The 19,043-nt window shown below is 36.4% G+C and overlaps 1 protein-coding gene, 1 long non-coding RNA gene and 1 other non-coding gene across 8 annotated transcripts; 2 read left to right on the top strand and 1 right to left on the bottom strand.

Annotated features, from left to right (window-relative positions):
• The first annotated feature begins 581 nt into the window (after window positions 1-581).
• LOC131235369 (LRR receptor-like serine/threonine-protein kinase SIK1) lies at window positions 582-8,136 on the top strand. 6 transcript variants are annotated; one of them, XR_009166086.1, is made up of 6 exons: window positions 759-1,448; window positions 2,087-2,158; window positions 2,679-2,750; window positions 2,855-3,083; window positions 3,381-3,452; window positions 7,313-8,134. XR_009166086.1 is itself a non-coding variant. In XM_058232532.1 (4 exons), the coding sequence occupies exons 1-4, from the start codon at window positions 1,348-1,350 to the stop codon at window positions 7,320-7,322; spliced, it is 255 nt and encodes an 84-aa protein (XP_058088515.1). In that variant the 5' UTR covers window positions 759-1,347; the 3' UTR covers window positions 7,323-8,130. The 6 variants fall into 6 exon arrangements, 1 of the variants encoding a protein (XP_058088515.1); XM_058232532.1 differs by lacking the exons at window positions 2,679-2,750; window positions 2,855-3,083 and having other exon boundaries at window positions 7,313-8,130; XR_009166082.1 differs by lacking the exons at window positions 2,679-2,750; window positions 2,855-3,083; window positions 3,381-3,452; window positions 7,313-8,134 and adding an exon at window positions 582-746 and having other exon boundaries at window positions 923-1,448; window positions 2,087-2,321.
• A 672-nt stretch (window positions 8,137-8,808) lies between these two features.
• LOC131235298 (uncharacterized) lies at window positions 8,809-9,722 on the top strand. Its single transcript, XR_009166045.1, has 4 exons — window positions 8,809-8,915; window positions 9,148-9,463; window positions 9,501-9,565; window positions 9,678-9,722. It is a non-coding gene; the product is annotated as an uncharacterized LOC131235298 (long non-coding RNA).
• Window positions 9,723-11,486: 1,764 nt separating this feature from the next.
• Window positions 11,487-11,593, bottom strand: LOC131235846 (small nucleolar RNA R71). Its single transcript, XR_009166365.1, has one exon. It is a non-coding gene; the product is annotated as a small nucleolar RNA R71 (small nucleolar RNA).
• Between the last annotated feature and the right edge of the window lie 7,450 nt (window positions 11,594-19,043).

Here is a 19,043-nt window from a genome sequence, read left to right as displayed (position 1 = left end):
ATAGGAATGCTTTCAGTTTTTAATGGTTTGTTGTGACTAAAATTACAATAGATCTATGATGGCTTTGAGTATTTCCTTTCCCTTATTTTGATTATGAAAATAGGCAGCTCTGTTGTTCACCATTGCCCCTTGGATATGGTTGGATGATGAAATCCTTCCTAACATTCATACATCTTTCTGATTCGTTGTGGTTTGGTTTAATTTTGTTGTTTACTTTGTCTCATAGGCATGGTTTTGTAATGGAATCCAGACTAATTCTCATACTTTTCATCTCTTTGAAAACTAGATCAAAAGAAGTTCAGATTGTGCTTAAGTGATTACCTTCTAACTGGATGAAGATGGGACTCGAAGTCCAGTTGAGTTCGTGAATCAAACATAGACCTCCCTAATCTCTACTAGTGGATCCTCTGAATCCCTAGTTTCCTACCTTCGATTCTCCAAATTTTAGTTTCCTATTTCACCATTATACCCTCATATTCACTTACTACAAGAAATATCCTTATTAGGGGTGTTTTTATCACAGGCGGCCACAACAAACGCCACTATAAATGGAAATGAGGGATGTTTTTTTGTGGCCGGCCGTGTAGGATGAAGCCACCGCCGCACATTCCAAATTAAAAATTAAAAAAAAAAAACTTAAAATATATTTTACCCCCAAATCGGCCGCCCGAATTCCAAATGGCGCTTCTTCTCTCGCGCGCCTCTTCTCTCTAAAAACCTTCTCCCCTCTTTCTATTCCTCCTCGGGTACACCTCTTCTCTCCAAAAGAATTTTGCTGCTGCTTATTTGGTTAATTAGCACTCCCTTTGTCATTTCTCCCTCTCGTCTCTTGCTTCCCCCATCTTTGATTTGGAACTTTCCATCTCCCATCTCCAAATCTCATTCTCTCTCTTATTTCTCTTCCTTTCTTCTCATTCTCAAGGTTCTTAGATCAGATCTACAGCTCTAGGGCTAGGTTTCGGGAGGAAGGAGGGAAAAGGGAAAAAAATCTCTAACCCTAATCAACGGAGCAGCTGCATCCCTGTAACCCCAAATCGAAGCCGCACTATCTTTATCTGTTCTCCCTCTACGCCATCACCACTACCGACCTCGCCTGAATCGTTGGGTGAAACCACAGCTGAAAGATTTGGATGCCGTGCGACAGAGGCTGACAAAAAGGAAGACTACCACCAATGATAGCGCCTGAGCTTCCTCTAATGCCATTCTCTTTGGTGAAGAGAGTTTTTCCCAATAGCCGAGCAATCTGATGCGGTTTTCCCTTTTAGGATTCCGTATGGAGAGAGATACTTTCGTCATCATGTTGGATTCTGACGACATACGCGAATTAGGAGGCGGCTGCTTTCGGTCATGGCTGCCGATGGCACTAATAGGGTTGTCTATTGTCTTAATGTCGGCTCTAGTGGGTGGCAGCACTACTCGGATCAAGCTATCATGGTTGTAACTGATAGGTATGATGGATTTTGATAATATCTCTACGCTTGATACACAGGTCCGATGATTCTGATCACGGGATTTCGGTAATCCTTTAATCCCAATCTCAATACAGTCTCTCAATGGCGATAGACATCGCTGTTGTGGCTGGATGCTGGAATCGGATGCAAAAACACCCCCAATGGCCAAATCTGAGTCCAAGGTCGCACAGATCCAACCTAAGTGTTGCTGATTGGTATGATTGTCCACCCTAATGGGATTGAAATCCCCAAATTCTTCCGGATCTGGGGATTTGAAATCCCTAATGGGCGATTTGGAATTTGGGTTTTGGGATCCAAAATTTCCCAATAGTAACTGGATTTGGGATTCCAATCCGAAATCCCCAATAGTCAATTTTTGGGGATGGAAAACCCTAATGGCTGATATGGGAATCGCAATCCCTAATCTGTGATTCTGAATTTGGGATTAAAATCCCTAATTGATTTTGATTTGGGAATCCAAAAATCCCTTCTCATTTTGGTTTTCTTAGTTACACATTTGCATTGGGGGTTTATCTGATAAAACATACCTGAGCTACAACTGTTTGTTTCCAATGGTGTGGATTTGTGTGTACAAAGTGATTTTAATGGGTCCCTTATTGTTTAAAATTTTTTAGGGATCTTGCTCAGAATCGGCTCACTGGTGACATTCCGAGGCTGATTTACTGGAATGAAGTATTGCAGTATCTGTGAGTACTTCCTGCACTCTGTGTACTCCATGTAAATCACAATTTATAAGTCTATCTCAAATTAGTTCTAGTTCATCTAGTAATTTGGTATGTTTTGGAGTCGCCCATTATTGTGACCACACTATGGGTTGTGTTATGTAATGTGATGGCCACTTTGATTCTTGTTATGTAAGATGGACTTTAGATAAACAATAGTTGTTAGCCAAAATCAGGCTTGTTTCCTCAATAACTGCTTCGATGTAATGTAATTGAATCCATTGCATACACTGGATGTTTTGTTTCTTCATCTAGTGGCATTATGTAATCCAATGTAACACTATTCCAATGAAAAACAACTGTTATTTTGTGCGCCTGATGTTTTCTGTTTTCTCAATTTACCCATTTTTTTGCTTTCACATGGCCTTTACCGTTATGCAACTGTAACACCAGTCAGTTTTTTTGTGGTCACAATTCCATTTTCTAAACCTTGCTATGTTAAGTTTTCTCCCTGCAAAATGATAAATGATGTTGTTTTCTGTAGTGGGTTGTGGGGGAATTTGCTGACGGGAAATTTGTCTCCTGATATGTGTTAATTGACTGGCCAATGGTACTTGTAAGTGGATACTAATGGAACCTGCATCAATGGTTGTCTGGGAATTTATATTTGAGATTTTGTTCATACCCTTGTTTGAACCATCTCTACCGATGTTGTTGCAGTGATGTGAGCGGCAATAACATCTCAGGAACCATACTAGATAACATTGGGAATTGTACAAGCTACGAAATCCTATAAGATGGCTGACATTCCTTTTGATGTGGGTGTTGTTCTGGTTCTTTCTTCAATTGTTTATGGTGTATTGACTGTTATGACTTCCAAGGATATTTCTTACAATCAAATCACTGGAGAGATTTCTTACAACATTGGTTTCCTGAAAGTAGCTACATTGTATGTTTCCATCTCCCAAAAGCTCTATTGTATCTCTTCTTTCATCTGCAAATAACTATTTGTTTCATCTACTAATCAACTAACCAGAATCATTCAGCTACTGATATTTTCGAACTCTTCTAGTTAAACTGCTTGCTATAGTATACTCCATTGAATCTCTATTGCAGCTGATAATCTACAACTTTTTTTCTTTTATTTTTTGCATCCAGTTGTCATCCATTCTTGTTGCATTTAATTAGGTTGTTTTTCTTGATAATGGTGAGCTGACCCTTCTGATAAAAAACTTGCTATTATTAGGTCTCTTCAGGGAAATAGGCTTACTGGGAAGATTCCAGAAGTGATAGGACTCATGCATGCTCTTGCTATTTTGTAAATTTTGTATTGTCTTCCCAAATTCTTTTCATTTTTTTTTCAAAATTTCTTTTCTTCCTAAATAACTGCATGCATCTTTTATTGTGTTGTGAAGAAAACATTCCAGCGGGTGCCACTTTTGCATTAGTATTAACCTTCAATGTCGGCTTTCCATTAAACTATCATCATTATCTTAAGCTTTCATGTAGCAATTTGGGTTGTGCTTTAAATGGTTGGCAGAGGTCCTATGATATATCTGTTGACCATACCACATGCTCACTCATTTACCTGGCATTGGAATTGGCCATGGGAGAGGTGCATGCCCATGACACTGACAGCGTTATAGATTGAGCTGGGCACTAGGGCTGCAGTCAAGACAGGCCTGACCCAACCGGACTTAAAGCCTAAACACTAATGACATGGACTCTGCTGAGCATGACCACTAATGGGAATATCAGATTTTTAGATCCCTCCCAAGACAGAAGAACAACGGGCCAATGAACCCACCTATGCTCAGGAGATTTGACGGTTTGGACCTAATTCAACAAAAGGGTTCAGGAATCAAAGTATAAATCCATTATACAAGTCTGATTTTTGGGATACCACCTATATACATTTGAATTCATAGCATGGATGGTTCAGTTTGAGTTTACCAAGTGCGAACCATGAAATGCATATGCAAGCGTATGTTACCAAGTGTGAACCATGAAAAGCAATGCATTTTTCATTTCCTGTACATTAAGCTACTAGCCTAATATCCAATGGGCTTGAGGCAGCCCCTTTGTGTTAGGTACTTGACATGTGCCTCCTTGGTTGCACCTGCATTGTTAATAATTTTTAGGATAACCCAGATAATAGAAAGTAATAAGGTGATTTTCACTGTAACATATGAATATTTGGAAATCAAATCAGTTGGAATCACATAAATCTAACACTGGACTTTCTTGTCCAATATCTGGAAATCAAGTCAGTTGGAGTCACATAAATCCAGCCTAAAGAGTTGGGGCTAATACATCTTGACTAACTGTGACTAAGTGAAGTATGCTTTGAACTCCCATAATCATAGTAATTTATTTTTTCCTATATATTGGTGACCTTAAGGGATTGTTTGGACTTTTTATGGTTAACATGCAAATTCTTCAAGCAAAACTGAAAGTTCTGGATGTCTAGTAAGAAAGAGGGACAGGTAAGCCTGTTAATTGTGCCCATTATGATAGTTTATCACTTGTTTTCTCTTTCAACGCAGCAACATCCTAGTATCCCTATTACATACCTATTAAAATTTCAAAGCATTCTTCCATCCATAATCTTCTTTCAAACTTTAGAATGAAACATGCTGGAAATGAACCGATTGTTATAACCCTATGCCAGGTAATGCAACTCTCATATATCATCAAGGTAAACTTTTGGCACTCTCAGAAGTTGATAAGCCTTGTAAGTCTTCTTGTGATTGACCCTATTATTATTCCTAGAGTGCTACTTTTCTTTCAAACCTTCTTTCTTTTTCTTTTTCTTTTTCTTTCTTCTTTTTTTTTCTTTTTTTTCTTTTTGGTTTTTTAGAAGTACAAAAATGTCGTGTAAGCTTTTCTGTTTACTTGATTCTAAAAATATTATCCACTGATAAGAATCCATGTTTGGATATTACCACTGTTAATTGTCTTAGGCACTGAGGGGTCCCAGATGTGTGTTTGTGTTTCTAGTCCTTTGCAGCGTGCTCCCATTTTCAATCTTGATCATTAGTGGGAAGACTTTGCTTTTTCACTCAGTTACCTTTGGCATCTTTTTGTATCTTGCTAGAGTCGAGATCTGTTTGTTGTGTGTCTGTGATTTGAATTTAACACTTTAACTGATTTATTCTACTCATCATTTTTAGAAGTTATGTTCACCATAATCTAATGAGAAAATTTAAACATTTCAGCACAGCAAGTATGATGTTTTATACACATTCTCCAAAATTCAAGAGCATATCAAATAACTCACTACTTCAATAGAATTGCAAAAGAAAGCCTATCCAAAATAGCTACCTAAGACTGTATTTACCACCTTACAAACCCAAAACAATTTCAAACTTTTCAAAAATCCACTTCTTGATTTAACTTAAGGGCCTCTTTGGCTTCTAGGAAATGAGAATAGGATTTAGCAAATTCACAAGGCCTTTGGATATTGCAAGGAGAGAGATTTTATAGCTTTTATGAGTTTCTCTTTTTGCTGATTTGAAAATTAATAAATTTTGAATTTGACAAACCTATGGATTTCAGGAATTTAGTATTTTCCCAAATCTGTTATATATGGTTGTCAATCAACAGATTTTTTCTCACTCACTATTGTTGAAGGGGCCAGTAGAATCTTTCCTCATCACATATATTTTAATGAGAGATGCTCCTCTGCTTTCATAGCACTTATAAGTTATAGTGCTCCTTGTTACCTTTAATTAATTGATCTAGACTGTCCATTAGGTCAAGCACACATTCTTGGGTTAACAAGCCAATATCAAATTGATCTGATCATCTTAACCATCTTATCAATGGTCCTGTTAAAACTGTTTGCATAAAAATTGGTCTAATACATAATTTGGTCCATTTATTTGATGGTTCCCATCATGGATTGCTTATAATTCTTTTGTGGGGCAATTCTAACCATCCAATTAATGGGTTAGAAAAAGGATGTCTATAAGTAAGAAGGCAAACTTAGCATGGATTTGATCATCAGATCAGTCTAATTTTTTCATGGTAAATCTTTAATGTGTTCTGTACTTAATGGATAGTTTACATCCAACTGTAATTAATTACCTTATGCTACAAGGAGAGCATTGGAGCAGTTCTCTACTTTATTATACTTTTTAAATATGTGGACAATCAAATTATCGACTTACATGCTTCTCATGCATGAATCATGATGATCATCACTATAACCTCGTCCCATCTATTTGATGTTGGCTTTCTGACAATTATCATGGTTGGTGGGCAAAAGTTTGACAACAAGCAAACCAGCACTACATGAGATCAGCACTTTTATGTGGACTGGGGACAGGCTGGTGCAATTGCTACAAGCTGAGTTTTCAATTGCCTTTTTATAGATATCATTATGAATGGATTTCATGTTTACACTACAAGAAACCTATGTATCAGCGGTGCACTATCATAGGCGGCCACAACAAACCGCCAGTGTACATGTAAAATCAGCAGCGTTTGGTGTGTAGTACCCACCTGTTGGAAGCTGACTTCATGGACAGAGAGTCAAAGCAATGTCATAAAAAATGTCGCTTGTGCAACAGTTTAATTGAAGTGGTAAAATTCTCCACAAACTTCTTTTTATCATTCTTGGTTCTTTTTGTTATGCAATTTCTTTTGTCAAGCCAAAGATTCTTAGGCTTCAAGCTTGCCTCCATTCTCTTGTTGTTGAAGAAATTCCTTGTAAGGACTTACTGTCACTCTAGGTTTTAGTTCATTTTCCTTTATAGCTACGATGACCCATGTGACAAAAGAGTGCAAGCTTTGTTGTCCTTTGGGTTCTGATTATTTAAGAGAACAGGTAATGTTTAGATAGTCTGCTAGTTCTTGAGATGATTATGCATGATTTTAAGGTTTCATTAGCTAATTATTTGTTAGTTTAGATTACTACTAATTTATTTTTTATTTAAACTATGTGAATGTTCTTTTCTAATTTCCTTTATCTTTGTAGTTTTCATTGTTAGGTCTTGCAACCTGTACCATGCATATACATGACTTCCAATATTTTGAGTGATGTACATTGCCTTTTTATTGTCTGGCTGACCTTGTGATGGAATCATGTAATTTTTTTCTTATCTGATATCAATGTGGGTTGCATTTTCCTTTTTGGGTGAATGGTTGATCTGATTCATTGGGATTTTGTTTCAGATCAAACTGAAGAAACCTTACTAGCAATAGGTGACAACAGCTCAAATCATGGTATCAAAAGCTACCCCAACCTGTAATTTTATAGTGTTTGGGGGTACAAATGGAATAAATCCACTCAAGGATTTGAATATTTTTGACACCTGCAAGTCTTCTTCTTCTTTTTTTTTTTGTCCTTGGCACGACTGCTTGATGATATTTTGTTTTCTTCCACTCAATTCTTTTGTTTTCTGGTATTGTACTGATGCCAGATTTGTTGACTGTGGACTCCTGGTAATTCTTTTCAAATGTTCATTTTTCTTTTTTAAATGCATGTTCCGCCTGACGAGTGAACTGGCGTGATTTTTGAGCCTATCTATTTATTAGTGTGGACCGCTTGATGCATGCTCTAATGCTCTCTGCAGGTTGGTGAATGCGGTCTCATGAGTAGGTCTGCCCTATTAATGAAATTCAGTAAAAATATAAATTTTTTATTTTTTCTCCTTGAATCAATTTGCTTTTGGAGATAAAATGAAATTGATATAAAATGCATCAAAAAGGAAGCATTGTCCAATTTGAATTTCTGATGCATAGGAGTAGAAACATATGAAGCTATTGCTGATTCTCTTTTTATTGGTTTTGGTGATCGGGCTGAAACTGCATATGGTGACAGTGGGATGAAGGTAGGTTCTTGAGTTGCATGCTATGATGCTTATGATGCAGTTTTATCCTTAAAGAAAAGGGAAGAAAAATCTGTCCACACATTTATTAAAAAAATTCCATAGCTATTTTGCTCCCTCTGCTAGTTACAGATATTTATTGGTTCCTTTTATTTTATTTCAAATTTATTTTTTTGGTTATTTTATTTTGTTTTGTAAACTTTTGTCTCTGCATTGGTGACCAGATCGAAGGTGGAGCATTTGGTGTGGAACGTGGTAGCTCAGAGAAGGGTTTGGCTGCTTTATATGGGGATGGATATGGACTTCATTCGGTATGGCTGTTTTTGCAGGAAATATTTATGACTAAAAATTTAATTTTAGATAGTGTAACTTAGATGAATTACCTCAATAAAGAACGCTTTGTGTGGATCTCACTTGTGGGACCATCTTTCTCTATCGATGAATGGGCACACATGGATGTATGGTTAAAGACTATACCATTGATGCCCCTTTGGATAAAAGTAGAGCTGGTCTGACCATTTAAACTTTTCTTTCATCATTATGTGTTTTTACACCTTATAGATTTGATGAACTTTAACCATTTTTACTTTTAGCCCTATTTGAGGGATACCATTCCGATGATAAAAATGCAATTGCCAAAGTTATTTTCAGTCTGTCCAAATAGATAAGGATCCATCAGAGGGATGTTTCAGATCATCAAAATATAAAATCATGTGTGCTTGGCTTGTCCATAATTGCTTGAGCCAAGAAATGGACCTCAACCACTAATTATCCTTATATCGAATGCTTACACAGATGCATTGAGGTCGAAAAGCCTCGAGCTTGTGCAACCCTCTCTTACAATCGAACACAGGCCTGGATAGAAGGTGTGCAATATCCAAGCTTTCCATCAGGTGGTTCCCCACTTCTTGATGCCACGGTCCAAAAATCAAGCAAGTCCACTCCATGTAAGGATCACCAAAAGCAAGGGCCCCACACCCTTGGCTTATTTTTATTATTTTTATTTTTCTTACCAATCTTCACTGCTTCAATATAACAAAGGGTTTCCATAATGTTTGACTTGTATTATGTATTTATCTTTGGTTGTAAGATGCTTATTCAAAGTGGAAGTAACTATATAGAGTGTAGGGGGTTTCCATAATGTTTGACTTGTATTATGTATTTATCTTTGGTTGTAAGATGCTTATTCAAAGTGGAAGTAACTATATAGAGTGTAGGATCAAGGGTTCACAATGCTTACATGGATGCATGATCAAAGCTGCTCATCAGGTACAAGCCACTATATGGCTTTCCTTGTGCTAAATTCAGGTCCATCCATATTGAGTTGCATGCTAGTTAATGCTTTTGTAAAAAGGCTCATATTGAGTTGCATGCTATGATGCTTGTGATGCAGATGCAATTTTATCCTTGAATAAAAAGGGAAGAAAAATCTGTCCACATATTTATATATATATAAAAAATCCCATAGCTATTCTCCTCCATCTGCTAGTTACAGGTATTTATTGGTTCCTTTTTTGCATTAGTAACTGAAGGTGGAGCATTGGTAACAGAGGGGGGCTTTGCTGCTTCATATGGGGATGGATATGGACTTCATTCTGTATGATTGTTTTTGCAGGAAATATTTATGATTAAAAATTTAATTTTAGATAGTGTAACTGAGATTATGAGTGTATATACTGTTTTATTACCTGACCTCTATGCATGGCAAGGTGGTACTGACAAAGGTCCTCTATATGGCATGAGTTCTGGTTATTCATGATTTTGGAATTTTAGGAGTATTTGTGTTTGCTTTTTTTTTTTCCTTATGCTTTTCCTTATGTCTCAATCTGTAAATTTTATGTCCATTATGTAACCATTCATTCTCAGGCCCCCTGTAAATGAGGTTGGTTGTAAATGATTTACAGGTTGTGTTTGAATGCTAATTTAATCTTGTAAAGGTCTTTTGATTTAGAAGATTCAACCTGGCAGAATTTTTAATTGTTTCTATTATTTATTCTTTTACACTGTAAATAATTTACTAGCATTTTTAAACTCTCATTAACAGCTATTTACCGGCGTTTGCTGCACAATTTACCTGCATTCCTCATATTTTAGCGGCATTTCGTACAGTTTTTCCGGCGCTTTACTGTTTTAGCGGCGCTTTTATAGATTTTAGCGCGCTTTTACAATTTTAATGCAAACATTCTGAAATTATGGTGAAAATGTTCTCATTGAATCATTTATGGGTCCACCATGATGTGTTGATGACACCCACTCTGAACATTAGAAGCGATGCCCCCTTTTGCGCATGAGCCCAAATATCACGCCAATCTATGACTTAGGTGGGCCACACGACAAGGAAACAATTGAGGCGGGTTTGCCCACCCATGCTTTTGTGGAGAGCCTATTTTTAGATTACGAACAGGTTTCAGTCCTTGTGGATTCGACCTCGGTCTTAGCAAGTTTATTAATACATCACAACCCTATACTTAGGGTGTGAACAAGTTTTTGCCACCGTTACGGGGATTGATGGTTATATTTTCTGAAATTAATTAGTTTTGGAATTAATTTAAGATTACGATTTTTCTAACCTTAGATTTTAAGTTTAGGATTTCTTGATTTTTAGAGACTAACCTGTTTTTCCTATTTTTTAAAGACTTTCTTCTTTTACTTTTAGAATCTAAGTTAGTGCTTTCCCTTTTTATATAATCTTTCTAATTTTAGAAACTTTCTATTTTCCCTTTTAGAAATTTTCTTTTAGAAACTAATTTACTTTCTATTTTAAGTTTTAGGAACTTTCTATTCTTAGACTTTCTATTTTTAGAAACTCACTTGTTTTGTTTTGTTTTGCACGTTTTTAACTTAGGGACTTCAATTTGGTAACTTCTTTCCTACCCTCTCTTTCTTTCTAGATTTTTATTTCCTTTCTTTCTTTTAGGTTTAGGTTTAGAATCTGAATTGAGGGCTGTGAGCATTTCATGCCAAGTGGGCTCGTGACAACACTCGAAGTCTCTTAACTGAAGGAGGATTGGTTGAGGGGTTGACTATCCATCGCAAGACTAGATACCACTTGAAATCCTTGGAATTAATTAAAGTGATGGCTGAAAACCAACCTCTTCTACCCCAACCTAGGGTGGAGGACATCCAGGATGAGAATTAGGTGCATCAAGTACCGAGCCCCACCTCGCACTTTACGAGATTATTTACAACTGGTGGGGGTGAGCATGCCCTCATGTATGGTTTTTCCTGAGAATACGGGATATATGGATATCAAGCCAAGGGTAATCCAACTCCTTCCTAAATTTCATGAGCTTGAATAAGAAAATCCATATTTACATTTGAAAGAGTTTGATGCAATCATAACCACTTTATATTTTCCAAATTTGTCTGAGGACACAGTTAGGCTGAAACTCTCTCCCTTTTCTTTGAAGGAGAAAACTAAGACATGGTTGTATTCACAACGTCCTAGATCTATTGGCATATGGAATGATATACAAAGGGAGTTCATAAAGAAATTCTTTCCACATCATAAAACGAACACCCTTAGAAAAACAATCATGAACTTTCCTTAAAAGGAGGATGAAACATTCTTCCAATGTTGGGAAAGGTTCAAGGATCTTGTCAGTTCATGCCCACAACACAGTTTTGAAACGTGGCGTATTATACACTTTTTCTATGATGAACTAGTATCTTCCATGCACCAATTGGTTGAGACAATGTGTAATGGGAAATTCATAAATAAAAATGTTGATGATGTGTGGGACTACTTGGATAGACATGCTGAAAATGCACAATCACGGGACATATACCCAAAATCAAGTGTCACTTCTAGGCCCACTCAATCAAAGGAAAGAGGCGGAGTATACCTTCTGAAAGAGGATGATGATATCAATGCTAAAGTAGCTAATCTCATAAGGAAATTCGAGGCCATGGAATCAAAGAAGGATAAGGGTAAGGAAGTTGTTTCTGGTATTTATGATTGCAACAGTCACACAACTAAAAAGTGTCCAACTATATCTGCCCGTCAAGAGGTACTGACTGAGCAATCCAATGCCTTTCAATGGACCTACCTCTAATACATACAATCACGGTTGGAGAAATCATCCAAACTTCAATTAGAGGAATGGACAAACAGCTACTCCTCAAGGTTTCTTCAATCAAACTCCAAATCAAGAGAAACCTCAAGAGGATCTGGTTCAAAAACATATTCGAGAACAAGAGCTACTTATTCAGAATTTGGCACAAGCATTCCATAATATCCATACAGTATTAGGAATGCTTGCGTTGTCTATTCAAAGGATAGAGTCACAATTAACAAGTGGAGGAAAGGGGATGCTTCCTACTCAACCCACTACGCCAAAACAGCGAAAAAAGGACGGTCCAAAACTGTCTCAAATGACCAAAAAGGACGGTCATGGACCGTCGCATGGGCCGTCAAATTTTGACGTGTCGTATTACTTACAGGATGGTCAAAAGTTGTCATTCTTATTGACGAAAAAAGACGGTCATGGACCGTCTCTTATGAGCCTTCAAAGGACAGCCATCGACCGTCCTTTAAAAGGACGGTCATGGACCGTCCTTAAAAAGGACTGTCATAGACCGTCTCTGATGAGCCTTCAAAGGACGGCCATGGACCGTCCTTTAAAAGGACGGTCATGGACCGTCCTTAAAAAGGATTGTCATGGACCGTCTCTTATGGTCATTCCATCCTTTAAAAGGATGGTCATGGACCGTCCTTAAAAATGACTGTCATGGACCGCCTTTAATGAGCCTTCAAAGGACGGCCACAAACCGTCCTTAAAAAGGACTGTCATGGACCGTCCCTTTTAAGCCTTCAACCTATATTCTTCCTGATATACACCTATTATATAATATATTTCATCATATTCACATTCATATCCATCTAAACCCAAACTACGTAAATCCAACATAAACTACATTCATCCAAACATAAACTACATCCATCCAAACACAAACAATCTTATCCACATTACATTCATCCACGCATAAATACATATAAGTTTAACATCATAAATAAAAAAAGGAAAAAAAATCAGCAACAATTTTCTTTTTGTGTCTTTCATCTGAAAAAAAAAATATTAAACCAACAAAACATTATAATTCAAAATCATGAAGAATTGCATAAACTTCTTCTAAAAAATTGGGCACTATTAAAATAAAACTAATGCAAGCAAATAATGCAAAAAGTGTTTCAATTCAATTTATGAGGTTTAAGGATTTGAGAATACATTCGGGTTTTAGGTTTATGTTTAGATTATAGGTTATAGGTTTAGGTTTAGGTTTAGGTTTTGGTTTAGGTTATAAGCAATAGGTTTAGGGAATTGAGAATAGGTTAAGGTTTAGGTTTAGGAAATCGGGTTCGGGTTCGGGATCGGGTTTAGGTTTAGGTTTAGGTTAGGGAGTTGAGATTAGGATTAGGTGTAGGTTTAGGTTTAGGGATTTGAGAATACATTTAGGTTTTAGGTTTAGGTTATAGGTTACAGGTTTAGGTTTAGGTTTAGGTTTAGGTTAAGGTTTAGGTTTAGGCTTAGGTTTAGGTTATAAGCTATAGGTTTAGGGAATTGAGAATAGGTTAAGGTTTAGGTTTAGGAAATCTGGTTCGGGTTCGGGATCGGGTTTAGGTTTTGGTTTTCAAGTTTAGGTTTAGGTTTAGGTTAGGGAGTTGAGATTAGGATTAGGTGTAGGTTTAGGTTTAGGGATTTGAGAATACATTTAGGTTTTAGGTTTAGGTTTAGGTTTAGGTTATAGGTTATAGGTTTAGGTTTAGGTTTAGGTTTAGGTTAAGGTATAGGTTTAGGTTTCGGTTTAGGTTATAAGCAATAGGTTTAGGGAATTGAGAATAGGTTAAGGTTTAGGTTTAGGAAATCGGGTTCGGGTTCGGGATTGGATTTAGGTTTGGGTTTTCAAGTTTAGGTTTAGATTTAGGTTAGGGAGTTGAGATTAGGATTAGGTATAGGTTTATATTTAGGGATTTGAGAATACATTAAGGTTTAGGTTTAGGAAATCGAATTCGAGTTCAGGATCGTGTTTAGGTTTGAGTTTTCAAGTTTAGGTTTAGGTTTAGGTTAGGGAGTTGAGATTAGGATTAGGTGTAGGTTTAGGTTTAGGGATTTGAGAATACATTTAGGTTTTAGGTTCAGTTTTAGGTTATAGGTTATAGGTTTAGGTTTATGTTTAGGTTAAGGTATAGGTTTAGGTTTCGGTTTTGGTTATAAGCAATAGGTTTAGGGAATTGAGAATAAGTTAAGATTTAGGTTTAGGAAATCGGGTTCGGGTTCGGGATCGGGTTTAGGTTTGGGTTTTCAACTTTAGGTTTAGGTTTAGGTTAGGGAGTTGAGATTAGGATTAGGTGTAGGTTTAGGTTTAGGGATTTGAGAATACATTTCGGTTTTAGGTTTAGGTTTAGGTTATAGGTTGCAGGTTTAGGTTTAAGTTTAGGTTTAGGTTAAGGTTTAGGTTTAGGCTTACCTTTAAGTTATAAGCTATAGGTTTAGGGAATTGAGAATAGGTTAAGGTTTAGGTTTAGGAAATTGGGTTCAGGTTCAGGATCAGGTTTAGGTTTTAGTTTTCAAGTTTAGGTTTAGGTTTAGGTTAGGAAGTTGAGATTAGAATTAGGTGTAGGTTTAGGTTTAGGGATTTGAGAATACAATAGGTTTTAGGCTTAGGTTTAGGTTATATGTAATAGGTTTAGGTTTAGGTTTATGTTTAGGTTATAAGCTATAGGTTTAGGGAATTGAGAATAGGTTAAGGTTTAGGTTTAGGAAATCGGGTTCGGGTTCGGGATCGGGTTTAGGTTTGGGTTTTCAAGTTTAGGTTTAGGTTTAGGTTAGGGAGTTGAGATTAGGATTAGGTGTAGGTTTAGGTTTAGGGATTTGAGAATACATTAAGGTTTAGGTTTAGGAAATCGGGTTCGGGTTCGGGATCGGGTTTAGGTTTGAGTTTTCAAGTTTAGGTTTAGGTTTAGGTTAGGGAGTTGAGATTAGGATTAGGTGTAGGTTTAGGTTTAGGGATTTGAGAATACATTTAGGTTTTAGGTTTATGTTTAGGTTATAGGTTATAGGTTATAGGTTTAGGTTTAGGTTTAGGTTAAGGTATAGGTTTAGGTTTCGGTTTAGGTTATAAGCAATAGGTTTAGGGAATTGAGAATAGGTTAAGGTTTAGGTTTAGGAAATCGGGTTCAGGTTCGGGATCGGGTTTAGGTTTTGGTTTTCAAGTTTAGGTTTAGGTTTAGGTTAGGGAGTTGAGATTAGGATTAGGTGTAGGTTTAGGTTTAGGGATTTGAGAATACATTTAAGTTTTAGGTTTAGGTTTAGGTTATAGGTTACAGGTTTAGGTTTAGGTTTAGGTTTAGGTTAAGGTTTAGGTTTAGGCTTAGGTTTAGGTTATAAGCTATAGGTTTAGGGAATTGAGAATAGGTTAAGGTTTAGGTTTAGGAAATCGAGTTCGGGTTCGGGATCGGGTTTAGGTTTTGGTTTTCAAGTTTAGGTTTAGGTTTAGGTTAGGGAGTTGAGATTAGGATTAGGTGTAAGTTTAGGTTTAGGGATTTGAGAATACATTAGGTTTTAGGTTTAGGTTTAGGTTTTGGTTTAGGTTTAGGTTTAGGTTATAAGCTATAGGTTTAGGGAATTGAGAATAGGTTAAGGTTTAGGTTTAGGAAATCGGGTTCGGGTTCGGGATTGGGTTTAGGTTTTGGTTTTCAAGTTTAGGTTTAGGTTTAGGTTAGGGAGTTGAGATTAGGATTAGGTGTAGGTTTAGGTTTAGGGATTTGAGAATACATTTAGGTTTTAGGTTTAGGTTTAGGTTATAGGTTACAGGTTTAGGTTTAGGTTTAGGTTAAGGTTTAGGTTTAGGCTTAGGTTTAGGTTATAAGATATAGGTTTAGGGAATTGAGAATAGGTTAAGGTTTAGGTTTAGGAAATCGGGTTCGGGTTCGGGATTGGGTTTAGGTTTTGGTTTTCAAGTTTAGGTTTAGGTTTAGGTTAGGGAGTTGAGATTAGGATTAGGTGTAGGTTTAGGTTTAAGGATTGGAGAATACATTTAGGATTTAGGTTTAGGTTTAGGTTATAGTTTACAGGTTTAGGTTTTGGTTTAGGTTAAGGTTTAGGTTTAGGCTTAGGTTTAGGTTATAAGATATAGGTTTAGGGAATTGAGAATAGTTTAAGGTTTAGGTTTAGGAAATCGGGTTTGGTTCATGATCGGGTTTAGGTTTAGGTTTTCAAGTTTAAGTTTAGGTTTAGGTTAGGGAGTTGAGATTAAGATTAGGTGTAGGTTTACGTTTAAGGATTTGAGAATACATTTAGGTTTTAGGTTTAGGTTTAGGTTATAGGTTACAAGTTTAGGTTTAGGTTTAGGTTAAGGTTTAGGTTTAGGCTTAGGTTTAGGTTATAAGATATAGGTTTAGGGAATTGAGAATAGGTTAAGGTTTAGGTTTAGGAAATCGGGTTCGATTCGAGATCGGGTTTGGGATCGGGTTTAGGTTTTGGTTTTCAAGTTAAGGTTTAGGTTTAGGTTTTAGGTGTAGGTTTAGGTTTAGGGATTTGAGAATACATTTAGGTTTTAGGTTTAGGTTTAGGTTATAGGTTATAGGTTACAGGTTCAGGTTTAGGTTTAGGTTAGGTTAAGGTTATAGGTTATAGGTTTAGGTTTAGGTTAAGGTTTAGGTTTAGGTTATAAGATATATGTTTAGGGAATTGAGAATAGGTTAATGTTTAGGTTTAGGAAATCGGGTTTGGGTTCGGGATCGGGTTTAGGTTTGCATTTTCAAGTTTAGGTTTAGGTTAGGGAGTTAAGATTAGGATTAGGTGTAGGTTTAAGTTTAAGGATTTTAGAATACATTTAGGTTTTAGGTTTAGGTTTAGGTTTAGGTTAAGGTTTAGGTTTAGGCTTAGGTTTAAGTTATAAGATATAGGTTTAGGGAATTGAGAATAGGTTAAGGTTTAGGTTTAGGAAATCGGGTTCGGGTTCGGGATCGGGTTTAGGTTTTGGTTTTCAAGTTTAGGTTTAGGTTTAGGTTAGGGAGTTGAGATTAGGATTAGGTGTAGGTTTAGGTTTAGGGATTTGAGAATACATTTAGGTTATAAGTTTATGTTTAGGTTATAGGTTACAGGTTTAGGTTTAGGTTTAGATCAAGGTTTAGGTTTAGGCTTAGGTTTAGGTTATAAGCTATAGGTTTAGGGAATTGAGAATAGGTTAAGGTTTAGGTTTAGGAAATTGGGTTCGGGTTCGGGATTGGGTTTAGGTTTAGGTTACGGAGTTGAGATTAGGATTAGGTGTAGGTTTAGGTTTAGGGATTTGAGAATACATTTAGGTTTTAGGTTTAGGTTTAGGTTATAGGTTATAGGTTTAGGTTTAGGTTTAGGTTTAGGTTTAGGTTATAAGCTATAGGTTTAGGGAATTGAGAATAGGTTAAGGTTTAGGTTTAGGAAATCGGGTTCGGGTTCGGGATCGAGTTTAGGTTTTGGTTTTCAAGTTTAGGTTTAGGTTTAGGTTAGGGAGTTGAGAATACATTTAGGTTTTAGGCTTAGGTTTAAGTTTACGTTATAGGTTATTGGTTTAAGTTTAGGTTTAGGTTTAGGTTTAGATTTAGGTTATAAGCTATAGGTTTGAGGAATTGAGAATAGGTTAAGGTTTAGGTTTAGGAAATCGGGTTCGGGTTCGGGATCGGGTTTAGGTTTTGGTTTTCAAGTTTAGGTTTAGGTTTAGGTTAGGGAGTTGAGATTAGGATTAGGTGTAGGTTTAGGTTTAGGGATTTGAGAATACATTTAGGTTTTAGGTTTAGGTTTAGGTTATAGGTTACAGGTTTAGGTTTAGGTTTAGGTTAAGGTTTAGGTTTAGGCTTAGGTTTAGGTTATAAGATATAGGTTTAGGGAATTGAGAATAGGTTAAGGTTTAGGTTTAGGAAATCGGGTTCGGATTCGGGATCGGGTTTAGGTTTGGGTTTTCAAATTTAAGTTTAGGTTTAGGTTAGGGAGTTGTGATTAGGATTAGGTATAGGTTTAGGTTTAAGGATTTGAGAATACATTTTGGTTTTAGGTTTTGGTTTAGGTTATAGGTTATAGGTGTAGGTTTAGGTTAAGGTTATAGGTTTTAGGTTTAGGTTTAGGTTTACATTTAGGTTATAAGATATAGGTTTAGGGAATTGAGAATAGGTTAAGGTTTAGGTTTAGGAAATCGGGTTTGGGTTCGGGATCGGGTTTAGGTTTGGGTTTTCAAGTTTAAGTTTAGGTTTAGGTTAGGGAGTTGAGATTAGGATTAGGTGTAGGTTTAGGTTTAAGGATTTGAGAATACATTTAGGTTTTAGGTTTAGGTTTAGGTTATAGGTTACAGGTTTTGGTTTTGGTTAGGTTAAAGTTATAGGTTATAGGTTTAGGTTATAAGATATATGTTTAGGGAATTGAGAATATGTTAATGTTTAGGTTTGGGAAATCGGGTTCGGGTTCGGGATCGGGTTTATGTTTGGGTTTTCATGTTTAAGTTTAGGTTTAGGTTAGGGAGTTGAGATTAGGATTTGGTTTAAGGATTTGAGAATACATTTATGTTTTAGGTTTTGGTTTAGGTTTAGGTTATAAGCTATAGGTTTAGGGAATTGAGAATAAGTTAAGGTTTAGGTTTAGGAAATCGGATTCGGGATCAGGTTTAGGTTTTGGTTTTCAAGTTTAGGTTTATGTTTGGTTAAGGTGTTGGGATTAGGATTAGGTGTAGGTTTAGGTTTAGGGATTTGAGAATACATTTAGGTTTTAGGTTTAGGTTTAGGTTTAGGTTTAGGTTTAGGTTTAGGTTTAGGTTAAGGTTTAGGTTTAGGCTTAGGTTTAGGTTATAAGATATAGGTTTAGGGAATTGAGAATAGGTTAAGGTTTAGGTTTAGGAAATCGGGTTCGGGATCGGGTTTAGGTTTGGGTTTTCAAGTTTAAGTTTAGGTTTAGGTTAGGGAGTTAAAATTAGGATTTGGTGTCGGCTTAGGTTTAAGGATTTGAGAATACATTTAGGTTTTAGGTTTAGGTTTAGGTTATAAGCTATAGGTTTAGGGAATTGAGAATAGGTTAAGGTTTAGGTTTAGGAAATCGGGTTCGGGTTCG

The sequence above is a fragment of the Magnolia sinica genome, chromosome 19 (assembly GCF_029962835.1).
Source record: "Magnolia sinica isolate HGM2019 chromosome 19, MsV1, whole genome shotgun sequence".
Taxonomy (NCBI): domain Eukaryota; kingdom Viridiplantae; phylum Streptophyta; class Magnoliopsida; order Magnoliales; family Magnoliaceae; genus Magnolia; species Magnolia sinica.
Note: the sequence above shows the minus strand (reverse complement) of the source record. Positions and strands in the feature narration are given on the sequence as shown.

Coding starts and splice junctions, on each gene's coding strand:
- LOC131235369 (XM_058232532.1), top strand. CDS start 1,348: ATGGCTGCCGATGGCACTAATAGGGTTGTCTATTGTCTTAATGTCGGC. Junction 1,449..2,086: donor ATCATGGTTGTAACTGATAG/GTATGATGGATT, acceptor AAAATTTTTTAG/GGATCTTGCTCAGAATCGGC. Junction 2,159..3,380: donor AATGAAGTATTGCAGTATCT/GTGAGTACTTCC, acceptor TGCTATTATTAG/GTCTCTTCAGGGAAATAGGC.